At 35.4% G+C, this 21,776-nt stretch overlaps 1 protein-coding gene across 2 annotated transcripts in view; it reads left to right on the top strand.

The window, feature by feature from the left end:
- Positions 1–21,776, top strand: part of LOC148939301 (uncharacterized) — a 96,408-nt gene that overhangs the window by 62,194 nt on the left and 12,438 nt on the right. For both annotated transcript variants that reach the window (XM_089107186.1, XM_089107187.1), the window contains 4 exons: positions 2,853–3,057; positions 15,187–15,450; positions 17,931–18,128; positions 21,570–21,723. In XM_089107186.1, the coding sequence (XP_088963312.1) occupies positions 2,853–3,057; positions 15,187–15,450; positions 17,931–18,128; positions 21,570–21,723 (821 nt within the window). The remainder of the gene's footprint in view (positions 1–2,852; positions 3,058–15,186; positions 15,451–17,930; positions 18,129–21,569; positions 21,724–21,776) is intronic.

Consider the following 21,776-nt stretch of genomic DNA (forward strand, 5'->3'; position numbering starts at 1 on the left):
GGTCCAAGGCTAGGCTGGACCAGTCTTCATCGAGAAATCTGGTGGGATTGCAGAAGTTACGCTAATGAATGGTATTTTAAATTTCTCAAAATCTGAAAAAGTGGTCTACTGATCCTCCTGTAGCTATGGCTCATAATTAATTCCTGGGTTTAAACAAGACGTAAGTTCTAATAGATCAAAATTTTCCCAAAATTAGCTGAATGAGATCTTTGGTAGGTGTCTTTTGCCGGAGACTAATTTAAAGCAGCCGCTCATTGTCCCACCACATAATATCCCAAAGTGTTTTTGTGTTTTTATGGCCCGTCTAAGACAGCTTTTGCAGGGAGACTGTGGACTCTAACTGAGCTCAAGTTGGTCATCGCGGAGAGAATTGTCAGGTTGTAGATTTTTTTGTTACTCTGTAACAAGTATATTATTGACAGCTTTAGATGTTAAAGGAGGCTGTTGACAACAAATCTTCGAGCTCTCAAAAGCCCCCTCTTCTCAACGCTTCTTTAAACGACTTTCTCAGGGATCTTCTCAAACAACTGCTCTAAAATAAAGAAAAAAGGTCAAATATTTTGGATGTTTCAATATGAAGATTTAAACACATTGAAATGATTATAATCGAAATTCCAATCAATTATGAATAATTTTGTGCCTAAAGAATATTCGTATACGCAGAATGGACACATACAAAAACAAACAATACAATTTAGAATAAAAAGAGGTAAGGTAAGATTTTTTTTTGAAAAATGAGCTTCTCCCTCAAAACTTCTAAAGGCTTGTCACCCTTTTTGTCTTCCCTCTATATACTTTGCCTAGGGATGTTATAAAAACGAAAGCAACAAATTAGTAGGAATATTTCTAACATTTTGCTTGTGTTGGGCGTTTTCATAAGTAAGTTAGAAATTTAAACAAGTCTCGTATTTTTTCGGTTTATCTCTGGGGACAGGGGTAATAATCTATGTTCACCTCTTCCTGTTTAGTCCTTACTCTCTTAAGACGCTTCCAGGTTTGCTTCTGGTAAAGCTTTTATCGTAAAAACAAGAGTAATAATTTATTGTAAATCTCTTAATCAGTCTCTAAGCTTTAAATCTCATTCTCTAAAACATGAGTTTAGTGTATATTTGATTGTCATGAGTTGTCATGACATGAGTCATGACATGCCCGAAAAAGTTATTTAGTCCATTAGTTTCCTTAGACGCAAGGCACCCGATTAAGGGCCCACAAATGGTTCTAGATGTTTACCATCCGGCTATAACCCCCCCGGAAAATACCCTCCATGGAAAATACCCCCGGAAAATACCCTCCCCCCGCGGAAAATACACGCTCCCCGCAAAATACACCCCCCACCGCAAAATACCCCGTGGAAAATACCTCCCCCCCCCCGTAAATACCCCCACCCCCTCCCCCGTGGAAAATAAGCCTTACCAAATTTGATAATTTTATTTGAGTTTTATTTTTTTATTTTATGTAGGGAGAAGGAATTTTGGTACTTGTGTATTATGCTCACTCAAGTTTGCGCTGTGTAAAACTCGAGAATTAACCGGTTTCTTCGTTCGTTTTTTTCAGCTTAGCGCGAGACAAGACAAAGACAAGTGACAGAATATATGGGAAATATATAATATATGGGAAATATATTGAATATATGGAATATATGGATATATAGTTGTCATGAATATAGAATATATGGGAAATATATTGTCATGAGTACACTAAACATGAGTTTAGTATATTGATTGTCTAAGTTGTTCCTCTTTCGATCTCAGCAAGAGTCTGGCACATCTATCCTATGTCAATAGGTCGTATCTATAAATTGTGTTTATCCGTGAAGGGAATGTCATGATTGATAATTTCTTTTAAATATCGTTTTTTAAACATTTTTGTCATAAAAAGGGTGTAAGACTGAAGAATACAAAATTTTCAAAATTTGCTTCTAAGTTTTATAAAAATAAAGTAGAAATATATGTATTCAAAAAAAAAATGGTACAGCGCCCCCTAAAAAGATGTAATATCCTGGTTGGTAAGTTTTAAGACCACACAGGATAGACTATCAGAAAACAAACAAAAATGTAAGACCATAAAAAGAAACGTAAATAAAAACATATATTTGGGGAAAGAGATCTGCTAAGATGTTTTTAATGCAAGAATAAATAAGAAAATTCTAATTAGATGAAAAATTTGATAAAACTGAGAATTAAAAAAAAACAACAATGCTAAAAAAAATGCAAACTAAGTACGATTGGCATTTAATAAACTGAAAATATCGAACCAATTTTCCATATGAAATATTCTATTTGCTTTGTTATCTTTTTATCTGTTTTAATTCTTTGTTTTTTTTTTCCGCTTTTCTCAAATTATAATTTTAAAATTGGACTATGTGATTCTCGATTTTGGTCTGTTTTTCGTTTTTTGGGTATTTTACTCCTTTATACGTTTTCGTGCACTGAAGATGGCTTAGCTGAGGTCTTTGACGAAGTATGTACGCTTTTCTTATTATTTGTTCAATGGAATATCTGTATTTTTAAAAACATTTCGCTGGCTGTGACAGCCTACCTACAAAAATCACCAGAAGAAAAGAAGTCGATAGATAGTTTTCTTATAGTAAAGCCTCGCTACAAAAAAAAAAAATCTTAATCTTGATATAAAAAAGTGTAGTTAAAACAAGGCCGTATCCAGGGGGGTCTAGGGCGGTTCCCCCCTCACACCGAAATGTTTGCCCGACTCTAAAAATGTAACAAAAATGCATATAAATAAATTTTGATGCGTTTTTACGGTTTCTACCCCCCCCCCTCCCAGAAAAAAAAAATCTTGGATACATCCTTAAGACACCAGAAGTTGATCATGATTTTTTTTTCTTTTTTTTATAGGATTGCAAATCATTCCGTGTTGGAACTTCATGTTGTGATTTCATTTGTGTGGACGACTATTTAGAAGGTGGTGACGCAAGTGGAGGTGGCCGTATTGGAGCTGATTTAGGACTCCGCCTCATTGCCAGCGCTGTTGCAGCCATTCTATCCTTGGGATTATTATTTTTTTTGGTACATCGATTAAGGGGCAAGCGAAGACAAGCGGGTAAGTAAATTCTTGATTTTGGATAGAACGGAATATGCCAACGAACAAATATAATCATTTGGGATTATAATAAGTTGCCAATTGAATTCTGATAAATCTTACTTTGTATAATCGGCAAGTGTCTGTATCGTGCAGCCAATCACTAATCTGAAAACGATCACGTGATGTTACACGATGTTACCTGGTCCCGTGTTACGCCATGTTACACGACAGGTAACTTAAGTGAGTATTTCTGTGGCATACCACCGTTAAGCTCGTTATGTTTTCGGGCGCTAACAAGAGACGATGCATTTTATCATATCCTTACAGGCAAGCGAGTTTTTTATTTGTTTTTTTTTTTGTTTTTTTTTTTTTTATAGAGGGAGAAAGATTCCTTACAGTTCGTAGGTTTTATTCAGAGACGGTTTTAGGGTAGGGATAGAGGGGGAACTCGCCCCGAGTGAAAATAAATTTAGGGGAGCAAAATTTCAAATCAATAATCTATTTACAATCTACTACTACTAGTACTACTAACAACTCACCGCAGCACCATGCCGCCTGAGGCCAACACAGCTACGCATGCTTCTCCTCCCGCCCAATCTATTCAAAGCCTCCCTTTTTACACCCTCCCACGAAGTTCCCATTTCCTTAAAATCTTTCTTTATGACGTCCTCCCACCCCAGCCGGGGACGACCTGCTTTCCGTTTAGCCCTAGATGGTTGGTCGAAAAGAACAATCTTCGGTAATCTGTCATCTTTCATCCGCACAACGTGCCCTAACTACCTCAACCTTTCTTTCATTATAGCCCTAGACAGCGGTATTGAACCAAATTTTTCGTATAGCCTATTGTTTGAAATACGGTAAGTTAGCCGGGTACCCAGAACAATCCTTTAGCAATTTCTCTGGAAAACATCTAGCAAATCTTCATCCACTTTTCGGAGCCATATTTGACCACTTTCATCACTGTAGCTTCTATTATTCTAATCTTGGTTTGCAGACTTATCTTCCTACTCTTCCAAACTTTTTTAACTGTGAAAAAATTCCCTGAGCCTTGGCTATTCTATTTTAACATCTTCACTGCTCCGACCATCTTTACTAATAATACTACCAAGGTAAGCGAAGCTTCCCACCTGATCAATCTTTTCATTACCCAACGTCACCTTTTCATCTTCACTTATTCCTAGCCTTAGTGACTTAGTCTTCCTTACATTAATTTTCAAATTAGTTTTAGCACCCTGAATTTGCAAAACCTCTAAAACTTCATTCATTTTGCTCACACTTTCATCTAGGATGCTTAAATCATCAGCATAATTCAAGTCCAGGAGACTTTTTACTCCCCATTTGATTCCGTGGTCTCCCATTGCCTTTACTGTGCTCCTTAAGACAAAGTCCATCAAAATAATCCATACAAATGGGGATAGAACACATCCCTGTTTAACTCCTGATTTAATACAACACCAGCTACTTACCTCATTTCTTACCTTAACTGCAGTAGTATTATTCTTGTACATAGCATTAATCACTTTAATGTATTTGTCTGGTATAATGTACAAGAATAAAACCTTTACTAAAGCTCCTGTATCAACAGAAACAAAAGCTTGCTCGTAATCTATAAAACTGAGGACCAAAGGTGTTTGAACACTCAGGCAGTTCTCCTTTATTAGACTAAGAGTAAAACCTTGATTGACATATTTACCTTTTCTAAAACCGCACTGCTCTTCTCTTAAAACTTTGTCTACGGCATCTCTCAGTCTAAAAAGTATCATAATACTAAGTAGTTTACTTCCTACAGAGACCAGACTAATGCCTCGATAATTACCACACTCACTTTTATCACCTTTCTTATAAAGTGGCTTAATTAAGGTTTTCCTAAAATCGTTAGGTACTTCCCTGTTTCAAAAATCATATTCATAATCTTCAGTAACTTATTTTTAACCTCAGAGCCACCATATTTAAGAAATTCATTTACCAACCAATCAGCACCTGGAGCCTTATTATTCTTTAATCCTTTTAGTACTGTTGTTAATTCCTCTTCACAAAACAAACCTTCCTTCACATCCAAGGTATCACAAACTTTTTCATTTTCCTCTATATTTTTTCCTGCAACTCTATCTCGGTTAAGCAAGTTCTCAAAATGTTTGGTCCATCTCTCTTTAGTTTTTTTCCTTATCGCTAATTGCCACCCCATTCCTATCTTTAACTGGGACAAGTCCGGATTGACTACTCCCTCTCAATTTGTTAACGTGCCAGTACAGTATTTTACTATTATGCCGTCTAGCTGCATCTTCCAGATCCTCGGCAATTTTATCCATGGCCTCCACTTCACACCTCCTTAGTTCATATTTTAATGCTTTCTCCGCTTTCTTTACATTCCTCCTGTTTTCATACGATCTATCACTCAGATAATTCTTGTACAAGTCCTTTCTCCTTTCTATCAAACATAAAGCTTTTTCACTAATATTCTTAGATGCAGTCCTAGCTTTCTTCCCTAAGACACCTTCAGCAACTTCACAAAATATTTTTCTAGAATTATTCCAACCATCTTCCACATTATCAAATTTTAAACTCCCAATTTTAGTATTTAACTGTTCCTGGAAAATTTCTCTCAAATTCTCATCCTGGAGTCTACCAACATCATAACTTCCCGGGAGGTAGTTACCCTTCCGATATTTGAGCTTTAAATTAACCCTTGACCCTACTGGATGGTGATCTTTACTTTTAACATCAATAACAGCACTCCTCTTTTATTGATCCTGCCAGTCTTCGGTTTACTTTAAAATAATCAATAAGGTTTGCTGTCTTACCATCACGTGAATACCATGTTAACTTATGAGCCATTTTATGACCAAGCACCGTGTTGGTTATAACTAGATTGTTATAGGCCTACCTACAAAATTGCAAAAGTCTGTATCCATTACTGTTTTCTTTTCCTACACCAAATTCAACCAGGCTAGGGTACCATCAATCCCAATTTCTACAAACCTGGGTGTTAAAATCTACCAGTAATAGAATCATATTTCTGCCTGGGACCTTGTCTATTTGCTCCTGTTACAGTAAGTAAAATTCATCTGAGTCACTAGTATCTCCGTCAGTCGGTTCTACAGGGGCGTATACTACTATAACTGATACCCTGAACTTTCTTGTCATAAAATGAGCAATTAGTATTCTATTATTAATACCTTCCCAGCCTAAACAAGACTTAGCAGCTTCCTTATTCATCATGAGCCCTACTCCCTGTGAAAATTTTGTTAAAATTTGGCCTGCAATTTTAGGAACATAGGGGGAGGTGGGGTGCTAATCAAAATTTTGTCCTGGGCGCAAGAGAGGTCAGAACTGCTTCTGGTTTCATTAAAATATGACCAAGTTCATGCGTAGTTTGGCTAGTGTACACTATTTTGTCTCACCGTTGAGATTCAAAATTCAAAATTCCTGGATTTTTTTTGTGGAAAGACAGTAAGGGATCTCGAATTTTGTTTTTGGGGGAAGGAGCGAAACCAGACAATCTCAAAATCGTTAAATGTGTGTTGTTTCAAGGTTTGAAGTCTCTAATAAGCCCTGGAAGTTAGAAAATATATGGTTCCAAGAGCATCACTTTGGCTAACCAATCATGGCAGTTGAAAGTCCTTGCGTTACTCTTGCTTATTCCGGAATTCTTTCAACCAGCCGCTATGGATCCTGGCAACTGGGAACACATTTTCCCCTCTTCATTTTGGTTATTTAAAAAGAAAACAACTTTTATGTGATGGAAGTCGCCGGAGAATCTTGGGTTCAAGTTTCACACCGGTAACAATTTTTTCTAGCAAGTATCTTTAATTAACATCTCAACTTTTTCCTGAAAACTAGCTATTATAATTCAGAAACCCGACGTTCAATTTTTATTACAAAACATGACGTTTATTATCTTATTATTTTGTTTACTTATTATTATCATTAATATTTTCTTTACATTTTATTTTTTATTTGAATTGCGAATTTGGCATATGATCTGGAATTGGGTATTGGTTTTAGTTACAAATTGTCTGTGAGGATTTTTAATCCCTCCAAGTAGAAGGTATGAAAATGGGTGTTTCTTTATATCAAAAAAGGGCTAGTATCTATGTAATTTTTTTTGTTTGGGGGGGGGGATTGGAGGACATTTGATTAAATAGCAAAAACAGAAGGTCCTTACCAAAATTATAGGATTGTCTTTTCATTTTAAGTTTTGCGAAGGGCGGTGTTGGATTTAGAGACACCACCCTGGCTGACCGCCTGTCAGTCTTTCTGCTTGTTCGTAAGGAAATATACACGTTGCTTTTTTCCAATATAACCAGTCTTATTTTTTCTTTTTCATGTATTTTTGATTGAGTACGGGCTGGACCCAAAATTGTTCACTATTGATGATTTACCTAACAACGAAAGATTTACCTTAACTTCTAACAACGAGAGATATCTTAAATCATTTCTCCTTATTTTAATCGGCTTTTCAGTGATGACGCTATAGAAAGTGTTTGATGTCTGACCTAGCTTTTATTTGGATTTGCTTGTGAGTGATATAGTATTGATTTGACTATAGGAATGACGTACCTGCGCTAGCATTTGCTATTTTCTTTATAAACTATTTTATTTAAAAATTTTCTTGAACCAATTGCTCAAAGAGAAAATAATCAAAAATGGCAAGTTATCACTAAATGCTAAGATCTTTTGGGCAAGGGTGTAACTTCACCAAAATTTAGGGGATGTGAGGGCAAATTTGTGTTTGTTTTTTTCAGTTTTGTCAATGAAAACACCAAAAAAGACATTTGTTTCATGAAAATATTCCAAAGAAACGTCTTTTTAAAATCATAGGGGAAAGTGCTCCCCCCCCCCAATTAACACTGCGTTTAAGAAAACTGTAAATCTACATGTATCAAAAACAAGGTTTTACTTCTATTGGGGGAGGGGGTGATATTTTTCAGAGAGACCTGAATTTTTCGAAACCTACCATACCTTTATCTACCATACCTTACCATACCTTACCATACCTACCATACCCTAGCTCCTTTTGTACCTCCAGGCCCACACGCGGTGTCAGTGAAGGATAATCATCCATTAGTTGAGCAGCAGCGTAGATATCTTCCCACCCCGGTATTATGCTTGTCTATACGGTATTCTGATCTTTATTGTTTATCCCATGGAAGCATTTTTGACGGTTTGGAGGTGGACCTCTTGTGGCACCAATTGAAGGGTGATGGAGCCATGTACCCCCTAGATTTTTGTCCTTCCTCTCTAGATTTTGAAAAAAATACCCCTTTTTTCATTGAAAATGCCTTTATTTGATATTGTCAGTGAAAAAATGGCAAATTTTCCCTACCTCTTTGTGCCCCAAATTTTGAAAATGTCCCCCCCCCCCGCTCATTACCTTTCGTGAATTGCAGGCACTGAGGACCTCAATCTGTCAAAACAGTCAAAGAAGAAGAAAAAATGGCTAAATTTTCCAATAATACGTGGAATCTTGTCTGGTCCTTGGCTCTTATCTAGAAATGTTTAAAAATATACATTTTTCCTTTGTTACTACAATAATATTAAGCTTAATCTCATATGTTAATTCTTTCCTGAAGTTTCCACATCAATGCTTTTCAGACTTTTCCTTGTTGCGACACTTTATTCTTAGCTATGATTTTGCTTTTATTCATTTGCTAATATTAATTATAACGCTTAGATCTCAATTAATAGTTTTTGTCTGAAGTTCTATTAATTATCAACTGAGGAGCAAAAATGATTTGTTTTCTGTAGCAAGAATAGAGTAGAACTTTTAACGTTGAATGCGAAAAGCAATTGTGTTTTTCAGATTCCAAATTTTTTGGCGCAAAAGTTTTTTTGTATAGGGGAGAAGTGGGTACCCTGGGACATGTTCAGCTTCAAGATGTATATCTCAGACATTTGTGACTCCATATTACTGAATCAACCGGCTCTGAGTAGCCTAATCATTCGCCATTTTAATATAATTTTTTCACTTTTTAATGTTTATAACAGAGGTTGAGCCCGATTGTTCTGAATGCACTGATTTTGTCCCATAGTACCAATGGGCTGGGTACTATGGGACAGTTGCATGGTACTCTGGGACTTGGTTGTGAGCACAAATTTGTTTTCAGTTATTAAGAAAAATACAAAACATGTAAAAACTTTTCAATTTCAAGTCGCAAAGGTAGGCACTGCAGCAGCATAATTTTGCCTGTTTCTGTTTTTTCCTGTTCCTGTTTCCGCATATGTAGATAGATCAATCTAAAAAATAATCATCTTTGAAACGCGTTCAGTCCCACCATAGAGTCTAGGAACTGGAAGACGCAATTTGACCTTTCCAGTATCCCCAAAGGCCTCATCTTTTTCACTGGGGAACACAAACTTCCCGGATGGGAGTTGGCTTTTCAGGAAGTTGACAAATTAACCATCACCTAGTTCCTTTAGGACCTCACCAGTATGAAATTTTGAACCCTTCTTGTCTTTGTACTCCACCAAAACGGAATCACTAGGTTTTTTCGTATCTGTTTCGTTTTGTTCCATAGCAACCCTTAGGAGTCGACTGATCATATGGTGTCACTAAAACTGTCAAAAATGCAAAAAAAAACAACAAAAAAGAAAAATCATTTATGAGTCAATAATTAAACTGTAAAAAGTCAATGAAAAAGTTAAAAAGATAAAAACTGGTCGAAATAAACTTAAACAAATACAAATCAGAAAAAAATTAAAAGGGACATTGAAAAAGGGGGGGGGCAAAATAATCAAATAAATACAAAAAAAGAACGAGATATCAATATGTCTAAATTAAAAGGGACACTAAAAAAAGTGTTATTAATTTAACTGCATAAAGTCAATAAAAGAGTTAAAAAGATAAAAAATGGTCAAAAAAGGTGGTCTCCCTCCTTTTCTCAGTCATAATTAACAGCCTCGCGAAGGAATTTCCTGACCGATGGAAATTTGTTTATGACCTAACGGTTTTTGAAACTTGCTTCATAAATTTAATTAGCGACCCTATGAGTATTCTCAATGAAATTGAAGATGAGGCCTTGGAATTGGACCCCTCTAAGTCCCTGATAATGTTGATTTGTGTCCTCAAATCCTCGCCCTGTTTTCTTAATCCTATCCCTCCTGAAATTTCTGTGTTTTTATTTAAACTACTTGGCATCACAATTTCTTCAAATTTAAAATGGGATATCCACGTTAAAGACATCATCCATAGAGCTAATGTGTCTATCGCCCTCCTTAATCTCCTAATTAAATTTAGCTTCCCCCCATCCCACTCCTGAAGGATTACTAGCAGCTAGTAAGCATTTGGGTGCCCTGGGACACAATGTACTCGACATGTCCTAAGGTACCCTGAACCAAATGTCCCAGAGTACCCTAATGGCACAGTTCTAGGAAAAAATTGCTTCTCTACCAGTAGATGGCGAGCGGCCAGAAAATACCAACAGAAAGTCAAGAAATTGATCAATTTCGACTGAACTAATGCTTTTCCCCAACTGAGCTTATCTTAAATTACTTCAAAATCGTGCACACTGATTATTTTTTTTTCAAAATACACATAAAAACTCCTCAGCTCAATACTCTGAAAAAAATTTCATCTAAGAGCCACTATTTTTCAATGACAGTTTTAGCGATAGATGGCAAACGCGAGGCGCCTAAACAACTTTGTTTTATCCCATATTTTCTCTCGGAAGTACACATGTCTCAACGTACCCACTTCTCCCCTATGAAAAATCAATTTTAATTGGCTATGAAATTGTACAAGCCTGTTGTAATTACTTACTATTAATTACAATAGTCGATTGAATAAGCGTAATTATTGTGCTCTATTGAACAGAGTTAGAATATCAAAATCAATTTCGAACAAAAAAAGAATGAGAATTTTGTAAAAATCCATAGAACCTTTAAAACTAGCCGAAAACTCGATTAAATGCTAATGGATTAATATTCCAAGAATTTTTTTATCATAGACAGAGTGCTGCCTAAGTAAAGTAGGCTCCAAGTATTATTATTTTTTGTTTTTTTACCAAGGCACTTCATATGGCAGGAGTTTTCGTAGAAACTTTGATGGTGCTCATTCCATTGGCAATTAAAAGTTCTAGTGCCCTTTTTAAGAGTCAAAAGTTATTGGAGGGCAAGCAGCTCCCCACGCCCCTTATTCCCCCAAAGAAATCCGATAAAATTTTGAGATAGTCATGTTGTTCAGCATAGTTGAAACTTCCAATAACTGTGCCTCTAGGGATGATAATCCTTTACTGCCCTTGGGCAAGGACTGTAAGTTATGCAAGTTGCCCATTGTTTATATGTGGTATTCGTTATTTGGAAAGGGGGCATGTTTGACCCTTGGTGTCCGAAAAGGCGAAGTATATTAAGGTGAAGCTTTCAGGGAATTTGGAGGGAGTGTTGAACTAAATCATAAGACACTATGTGCATGCAGGTTGTCAAAAGGGCGTATCTTAGGAACGGCTTAGGCTATTAACTTGGAGCTTTCAGGGAATGCTAAGGAGAATGATTAATTGACCAAAAGGCAACATGGGCAGGCTACTACTGCTACTACTTCTTTTGCTGTGACTACCACTAAGGCTAAGGGTAGTAAGGTCAACATTTCTGGGAATATTGGGGGGTAAGTTCGTTAATCGAAACACACTATTGGCATACAGGTTGTCAAAAGGGCGTATTAGCAATATCTTAGGAACGGCTTAGGGTATCAAGTTGAAACTTTCAGGGTATGATGAAGGGGATTTCAACTAATGAAAAAGTAATATGTGCTCACTGCTACTACTACTACTACTACTAAGGCTAAGGGTATTAAGGGGAAAGTTCAGGGAATATTGTGAGAGAAGTTGAACTTAATCAAAACACACTATCTGTATGTAATTTGTCAAAAGTGCGTATCAGTAATATCTTAGGAACGGCTTCGAGTATTAAGTTGCAACTTACGGGGCATGCTCTGGGGGATGTCTGACTAACCAAACGGCTCTATGTGGACTTTACTACAACTACTACCACTGCTACTACTTCTGCTACTATTTCTACTACTTCTATTACTACGACTGCTATTACTACTGCTGTTGCTGCTACTACTATTAAAGCTAAGTGTATTAAGGGGAAAATTTCATGGGATGTTGAGGGGATGTTGAACTGAATCAAAATGCACTAATTTCATGTTGGTTGTCAATAGGACATATCATCAATGTTCCAAGAAGTGCTTTGGGTATTAAGTTGAAACTTTCGGGGTTTGTTCAGGGGGTTGTTAAAAAAAAAAAACAAGACTCTATGCGCATACTACTACTACTGCTGCTACCGATGATACTTCTACTGCTACTAGGCCTACTTCTGAGGCTGAGTGTTATAAAGTGGAATTTTAAGGGAATGTTTTTTGGGTATATTTGAACTAAATCAAAACACACTATGTACATGAAGGTTGTCAAAAGGTATTATCCGCTTTGTTTCAAGAGCAGCTTAGAGTATTAAGTTGAAACCTTCAGGGTACGTTGAACCAACCAAAAGGCAATATGTGCACACTGCTACTACTACTGCCGTTGCTATGATTACTACTTCTACTGAGGCTAATGGTATTAAGGCGAAACTTTCAAGTAATGTATAGGAAGAGTTTGAACTAAATCAAGACACACTGTGTGCATGCATGTTGCCAAAAGCGTGTGTCAGCAATTGGCTTAGAATATTAAGTTGAAAGTTTCAGGACACATTAAGAAGGATGCTAAACTAACTAAACGGCACTCTGCCAATGATACTACTACTGCTTCCACTGCTAGTCTTCTACTTCTATCAAGGCTAAGGGTATTAAGTTGAATTTGCTGGGTATGTTTACGATGTTTTTGGACTAAACAAAACACACGATGTGTATGTAGGTTGTCAAAAGCGGCAATATCTCAGGGTAAGGATTTAAGTATTCATTTGACATTTTTAGGGCGTGTTGAGGGGGAAGTTGAACTAGCATAAAGGCTTAGAGTATTAAGTTGAATCTTTCAGGGGATTTTGAATTAATAAAAAGGGGCAGGGGTGTTCGCCCTGCTCCTCTTTGTGGTAGTTTCTGCCTGTTTTGAGCTCGACTTGGCTTTTTATTGTAATTTTTTGTTTGTTTTGAATTTCATTTGTTTATTGATAGTGATCCATGGTAGTCTTTCGCTTGAAAAGCTATTTGGCTTTATTTCGGCTCACCTTGGTTTAATTTAGCTCTTTGCTTTTGTTCGAAGAAAATCTTATATATAATTTTTTTTTGAACTAATGTGTAAAAGAATGAATTTCAGTTTATTGATATATGAAGCACCATAAGCCAACAAGTAACTGCAATAGGTTTTTTATAAGTGCTTTTGAAAACAAGTCCATAATTACAGTGATCTATTGAAAGACAAAAACTATAAATTAAAAGACTATAAGCTGATTGAAGGCACGCCTAGATTTATTCAAGAATATGAAAGCAATTTCTTTGCCCGACACGCCAAAAATAAAACTTGAAAAAATCATTGCACATTAAAGTAGCCTGAAAGCTTAAACCAAACACGAATTATAGTGATTCATTGTCCAGTGATATGAATTATGATTTGTGATACTAATTTTGCCCGAAATTTGAAATACGCTATTCAAATCGGAAAGTTTGGACTGGTTCTAATGGCTCGTTTACACATTGCGGAAATCCATGCGGAAATCCGTCCGTTTCTGTTCGAACTATGGCTAAAATAACGCTGCGTTTTAAGGCAAAGATTTCAAATTATTGCAACAGAGTGACCTATGTTCTTACCCTCTTCTGAAAGCTGTTGAGCAATAGAGAGCCAAATGAAACCGTTTTTCTTAGTTTTCTTATAGCCTGGGTGCGTAGGATCATAGAAGCTGGGGTAGCCTTGAACCTAAGCTATAAGATCGTGTTGTGTTTTATAATCCATACTCATGATTTTATTCATTTAAAAATCTTGCCAAGATTCCGTCCTGATTTGACCAAAACGTTGCGGAAAGCTAGAGATTTTTCTAGCACGAAAACGGACGGAATTTCCGCACGGGTTGCTAAATCCACTTGAATTTCCGCAATGTGTAAACGAACCATAAGAATTCAATCAGGATTTCCGCCCGTTGTTTTTGTGGGTAAAATTTATAAACCCACAATCAGCCAAAACTCACAACCAAAAGCGTAATCTTCCTTTTCAACAAGATTGTGAAAGTTCACAATCTAGATTATGAACACAACTCCGAGTGTCAGTGGAGCAGCGTTTTGATGATCTATGTCAGGGAGGATTCAGATGATTTTGCAGGCCATTTTGGAGATTACAATTCCCCCGGCCGCATATAAAATTATGCTTCCCAATACTAAATTTAGGCCTACAATAGATATTGTCTAGAGCGAAAAATTGAGATATAATAAGTAATCATTCTGTTTACTATTATTCTTATACGTTAAGATAAATAATATAGTAACGTTATGGTAAACACACATTACAAAGAAATCTGTGAGACCAAAATTTTAATGAAAAGTGACTATGAATTGAATATAAAAATTGAATCATTAACGAATATTTTCTTTACTAGTGCGGTTTTTCACTTAGCTTTGCAGATAGGTCTCAATTTGGGATTTGCAATTTGTTAATTCGTGTTGCAAATTATTGTCTTTTACTTTTGAGCGTATTTGGTGTTGGGTCAGTTTCATTAAAAAAGAAAAGAAAAAAAAAATTGGTTTAAGTTAAACTGAAAGCGCTCACAACTTTGCTGTGCCAGACTTCTAGAATCGAAAAATAGCCCTTTTATGAGGCAAGTGCTATAAAATATATTTTTTTCATGTCTTTGAAAATTTCGTGGATCTTTTAAAATTGAGTTTAAACTCAAAGCTTATGTATTCCCGTAATTTCAGCATTTAATTTTTGAATAGGCGGATAAAAGAGTAGTGTTTTGTAATAGGTTGATTTAACTGCTTTGTTAATATATTTTGTAAAATCATAATGAATATCGTGGGCCAGAAAAATGTTCAAGATTGGCCGTGGGTTGGCCAATCCTGACCTAGGCTGTTAATGGAACGGCGTATTTTAACATCCATTTCAATTATTTTTAATCTTGTTCGTCAGTGGAAAAGATATTAAATAACTTTGTTGGACACACTATAAAGGTAAATTTTATGATTTTTAGTGATTGAATTAAAACTGGTCTGTCATTATACCGTTCTAGGTCGAAATAATAATTGGCGAGGATGTGAAAGTCTAGCAAGCATGGGCTATCTCTCTGGTTCAGCTGCTTATTTAAATGGTCAAGATCGTGTCGAATTTATGGAAGAACCGCCACCGCACTTTGTTTTCTGGAAACCTCCAAACGCTTATGTACCTCCTCCCGGAGAAGCCCCGCCTCCATATTCCGAAGTAGTTTCAAATAATGAACCGCTGAGAGAAACTGAAGAAGAGGCTCCTCTTGGTGATGTCGGTCAAGATCAACAAGGTTTTCTTTCATATTTTTATTATTTGCGTACTTTTTTCCTTTGTTTATTCTTGTTCACCTTTATCATGGTTGTAGCAGTAGCTGGAACCTAGTAAAGAGCACGCTACAGCTCACGATGATCAAAACTTTAAGACGCATTTTCAAACAGTCTGTCTTTTGAAAAAAATTTGTGATTTGACACTGATTTGGATACTATTCAGGACCAGCAGAATAATAATTTGTATTAATGAAAAAAAATTCAGAATTTTTAGAAAAGAACCTAATACCCTCCAACTTGACGTAAAATCGAGATAAAAAGTACACCATTGAAATCATCGGCGTCGTAAGCGATCAACTGAAGGTTTACTCATCTGAAGCCATCAACTGAATGGTTCGACCGAACCATTGAAATCATCATCGTCGTAAGCCATCAACTGAAGGTTTACTGTTCCATCTAGAGAAACAACTAACATTATATTTTTATGGGTTCGATCGAATCAAGTAAAGTTTGGTCGGATCCTTCACTGCCATACAGTAAATTGCGAACCTCGACCCCCCGCGGTAACTGGCCGAACATGTTTTAAACATAAAATATAAAGTGAAAAAATCGAATTTTACTTTGATTCGGTGAGGGCTCAAACAGGGACCAAAACTCCTAGAAATTTGTCATCAGGTACAATAAAAATTGCACTGTTGGAATCAACGCGGTCAAAAACTCTCAACTTGGGTTGGGAGGGGCACTGTCCTCCTTCTCCCTTTTGAAAACCTCCACCTCCGTTTTGAAGAGCAATTCTAAATAGCATGGCTATCTTTGTGTGTCCACTCTTTTTCTCTACCGCTAGCAGGCTACTAGAAAGCTGTTAAGAGATAATTAAAGGCTTATTTGAAAGGTAATAATTACATCTACATGCTTTTAATGTATTTATCTTAATAGCGCCAGATTAAAATTTTGTATGAACTGACCTCGGTCAGTTCCAATATGTAGTATTTGGCACCCACAATGCCGCATTCCGATCATTTCTTATATGCAGCATATGGCACCAACAATGCCACATTTTGGTGATTTCAGATATGTAGTACATAGACCTCAACAGTGCCAATTTTCGTCATTTTTGATGTGTGTTATATGTATTATATGCCATCAACAATGCCAAATTTCAGTGATTTCTGATATGCACTATAGTCATGTCCGATTTGACTAATCGTGGAATACGTTCCTAACCCGAAACAGCTCCCTAAAAGATCCCTTTTAATGTGAAAATTTCTATTAATTTAATTTGGAAAAAAAAACTCGCTAAAAGGTCCCTTTTAATTTGGAAATTTCAGCTAATTTAATTTGGAAAAAGCTCCTTTAAAGGTCCCTTTTAATTTGGAAAAAGCTGCCTTAAAGGTCTCTTTTAATTTGAATATTTAATTTAATTTGGAAAAAGCTCCATAAAAGGTCTCTTTTAGTTTGGAAATTTGTTTTGCTCCGTTTCCATATAACCCAGTCCTGAAAAAAAAACTGCTCGGAAAACTTTCAAACGTAAATCTTGGTTTTGATTAAAAGATTATTTACTCATAAAAGATTAATTACTCTTCCTGTTCAGTAGAACGTAGTTCTTTGATGTACTAAAATTAGCTATAATCTAGGTTTTGTCCTCTAAAGATAGAAGATTTATGCCTCATAATTTTGAAAATGTCCTCCTAATGCCTAAAAAGATCCCCCCCCTTTCTAATAACAAAAATTTTGTTATCTTCAAAAGCAGTTTTTTTGCTAAAAATAAGTTGTCGATTGAGTTTTAAAAATAGCGCTATATCAAGCAATATGAGCGTATGAAACAACGCTATATGAACCATGAGCCAGGGGTGTAGCTTACTTTTTTGTTTGAGTTAGAGATCCAGGAAGCTTCTTCGGTTGGGCTTATTCAATAATCGTATGTGCAGAGGTGTATTTACTTCAAAGGAGGTAGCGAATTTGGGACAAAAAAATTTCAGTAACTCCTGCTCAGACAATATCGAACAGTTTAATGCAGATATACCAAATCAAAGCCGAGTTGTTCTGTAAAAATTTGCGGTTTGGAGGATTGGGGCGGGATAAGCTTTGGAACTGAAATGATCAATATCACATTTAAAAATTTATGAAAACTGTTGCGTCGAGGGGGGACGGGGGCTCTGTCATCTAAAATTGTGTTTTGGTCGATTTGATTGTCGGATCATCAAACTGTTGAAGAACGCCTTTTGCATTTACTGATCATTGGGGCAAGGAAATCGGAGATCGAAAGGCAACCACCATAATTGACAACAGAAATCTAATAAAATCTAAAAAAAACTGTATAAATATGGGTGTGTGGGGGAGGGGTGGTGGTGCTCTGTCAGCTAAAATTATGTTCTGGCCGATTTGATTGTCGGAGAGTCAATTTAAACAGTCTCTCGGTTTTAGGCTTGATTTTATTGAAAATAGATCTCATTTAAACCTATGTTTGAGGAGGTTTTTATTTAATTTATTTGTGTTGTTTCAGCATCCACTGAAAATGATTCCCCTCCAAGACTCGGACTAGCCTATTCTGCAGCTTCACCAACGCGTCCATCACCCTTTATTACAGCTCCAGGAGAACCAAAACCATTCTTGAACGCCCAACAGAACAAATCCCTATCACTATCCAATATTCTTGGAACCAAAAGAAAGGAATTAAGGTCCCCGGTGATTGTAAACAGAGGTATGATTATTTGCTGGTTCACATTCTCTTCCTTTTTATTATTTGTACAGGTATTGCCCATGTTTTGTACATATATATATATATATATATATATATATATATATATATATATATATATATATATATATATATATATATATATATATATATATATATATATATATATTTGCATTCATTTTTTTACGAATTTGGTAAAATGCGGTTTTAAATAATGATTATGAATTTGACTTACTTGTTATGCAAGTTTCTTCTTTTTTAGTTTTAACTGTATCATTTTTTTTCTTAAGGCCATTTGATACCATAAAGGATAATGCTATCTCGTCCATTATAACCTTTTTAGTTTGTGTGGCCAAACTATTCAGAAATGATTGGGCGGTCTTTTCATTACTTATATAGCTCTGACAAAAATCCGAATAAGCAGCAGAAACTGAAAGACAATACCTAGGCCTACTTTCCTGGAAATCTTATTTAACTTCTCCCGTTTTGTGCCGGTGATAGAGATATTCAGATTTAATGAAACTTCCATTATTAGAATGCGTGAATTTTGTTTCTTTGATTGACCGGAGTAGAGTTTTTTTTAGTTCAGCAAAGGGCAGTCCCTAAAAATATTGTAGTATACCAGCTTGGTAAACATTGAAAATCAACTCAAAAGAAGATTCATTAAGTAATTTGATAGCTTTGGAAGCTAACTGTTGTGCTAACCGCCTTGATCTGCTTAACAATAACTAACAGCGTTCTGCTTAAGAATAAGTAAGAGATTATATGTTTTCCGTTTTTAACGAACTTCTCGTTAGCTTTCTGAACTGTTGATACATTTCATATCCCGTATCCATTGTTACCAAGATTCTTCGGAAGCTCCCTGTGGTGATGGAAAAATTTGCTAACGGAAACGGACCTTTTGTCTCTTAGATTGTCAATCAACGCTGAGTCTCGCAAATGACATTTATGGTATCGAATGTCCTTTATGTTGTACAATTTTTGTCCTTTTTTGTTTATTTACCTCGAAGAACGAAATTGATCCTTCTGGGCTTGTGATAGCGATTTTTTAAAATAAATATCTTATCTCTTTATCTCATGAGGAATACTTAATCCAACCAAAACGGTGAAAATAAAAGTTTGTTTATATTTCTGCCACTCGTATTTATTTAACTTTCTTATTCCTGTTGTTTCCTACAGCAGCTACTTTAATTGACAAAATGCTGGGCTTTTATAGAATTTCTGGAACATTATGCATCCAGGGAATCTCCCCCTCCCCCTTTCCTGATGAGATATTTAACACTGAAGTTTGTAACCTATTATATTTATGCATAGCAGTCTTGCGTATCAATTAACAAATAGAAAAGGCCAAAAAGTGAGTCAGCTACTAAAATAAAATAAAGTCGAGTTTCCTTTATAATCATATATAATTGAGTTTGATTTTTGTTGGAAATTATTGAATATATACCTGTTTGTTCAAAAAGGCTGGTGCTTTTATTTAAATGCACTTGCTTTTAAATATTAAAATTCCCCTGAAATTAGAACTAAAATTATAAATCGTTCGGCCCTTGGTGATGATAGAAGAAACAGGAAGCATAGACATATATATTAAACACAGGACCTCTAGCGGAAAACCTTGACCAGAGACGGCTGAAGCGTGACTAGAGAGCTAATGATCATAGAACGATCTTTTGTTGCTTCGTTTTTTGCCATATCAATGTAAGCCTATCGGGTCCCCTTGTTGATCATACACCACTTCAATTACCCCCCATTCCTTCCTCTGTCAATTTTTTGGCATAAAAAAAATGCAGTTTTTAGTTATTTTTCTGATTTTCATTGGTTTTTATGTCTCAAGACGAAAGTTTTGATGTAATTCCATAGCCTAGGTTTGATTCTCGAATTAAATTAAGTTTTTCAAATTTAGTATACATGTCCTTTTAAGATTGAAAATACATTGAAAGTTGATTGGAGATCGTTATAAACGGACATATTTCAATCTTTAAGTAATTTTTAAGCTTTACACGAGAAGAAAGCTTTACACGAGAAGTAATAACGTAATACTGGCTTTGTTAATGGATAAAGCTGAGACTAATGTATCCAATGATACAAGTATCTTGTCTAATAATGATATAACTATCTTGTCTTGTATACCTTAAATAAAAAGGAATAAAATGTTAAATGTATTCGAAAATCTCTGCTATTTAATTTCAGGATTAGTATATATGCAGATAATTTCTTCCTGATTATCTCTCTCCTTCCTGTTTTGTAATGACACTCTTTTTGAAACTAGAAACTGCTAATTAATTTTGCCACAGTATTTTTGGAATAGAAATTCTTTGTTTTCCTGCTAATGAAGGGTAAAGAAGATATTTAATAATAAAATTTGATAAAAATGTGTAATATGTAGTTTCAAATATTTGATAATAAACCTTTGATTAATAATATTTGATTATGTTTTCCTAAGAAATATAAGAAATTAATAATGAATTTTCTAAAGACAGCGATTAAAATACGACCCAAGGGAATGTGACTAACTGCAAAATATAATGGAAAATACTAAAAACAAAAAGAATACACTCAAAAGCTCTTTGATAAAAACAACGATGAACTAAAAATCAAAAAAATATAAAAATTTGGACAGAGGCTTTGCTTCATTACCTGATAAAACGTTTAGATGAAATGTATATAAAACCTTAAATAAAATGTATTCGAAACATCCAATGAACTTGGTTTATTTAGAAGAAACATTTACAATACATTCTAAGACCACAGTAGCAATACATGACGTATGAAACAAAGAAAAGAAAGGGTATATAAAAAAAAATCAAATCAATTAGGTGAGAAAAAGAGGATTTTCGTCTTTTCTCTTCTTGTAGAGTTCGCTTCAATAGGTTAGATTTTGTTTTTGTTTTTTTTTGTTGTTTTTTTTCTGAGCACTGGGGACGACTTGGCGGAGGTCATTGTCGAAGTATTTGCTTGTTTTTTATTTTCATGTTTTGCTATCGGCTGACAAAATCCTCGTTTTTCTCACCTATTTGATTCTATTTTTTATATTCTTTCTTTTCTTTGTTTCGTACTTTAAGAAACAAGGGCATTAATGAATAAAAAATTACGATATCTATGAGGCATCTCTTAGGCTCTTTAGACCGGAATCGAAAAGAAATTCTTTGGCAGTCGACGTTTTAGCCAACTTTTTAAGACGCTGTACATTCGGAATGCGAATTCTGGATTATATTGTTCGTTATCAGAATTACAAACTATTAAAAATAGAAAAAACGAAAATAGTTCCTAATGGCATTTGAAAAAAAAAAAAAAAATGGAATGTGACATACTGTTGCAAATGTAACTTTAATATTAGTCTCTTCTTTGGAATTTTCTCCTTCTCCTTCTTCACCTTCCCATCTTAGAAAGATACTCTTAGAATTTCTATTTAAGCTGCCTAAATAATAAATTATATTTTTGTAGGTCTCATAGGTATGGCCTCTTGTTCAACTCCTCCCCCGAGTTACTTTGACGTCGTAGACTCTAATAGTTCACGGGTGACTTCACCATCTACCTCCAGTCCAAATCGGGATGAAAGAGTCGTTACGTCGTTGCCAAGAGATACTAGCAGCTCTGAGTAAGTTTTGTGATTGAATGGGTTCATGGAAAATCGAATCTGTTCCCCCAAAA

This window comes from Artemia sp. Qi Xiang Cuo, chromosome 21 (assembly GCF_049724085.1).
Source record: "Artemia sp. Qi Xiang Cuo chromosome 21, ASM4972408v1, whole genome shotgun sequence".
In the NCBI taxonomy this organism is placed as follows: Eukaryota; Metazoa; Arthropoda; class Branchiopoda; order Anostraca; family Artemiidae; genus Artemia; species Artemia sp. Qi Xiang Cuo.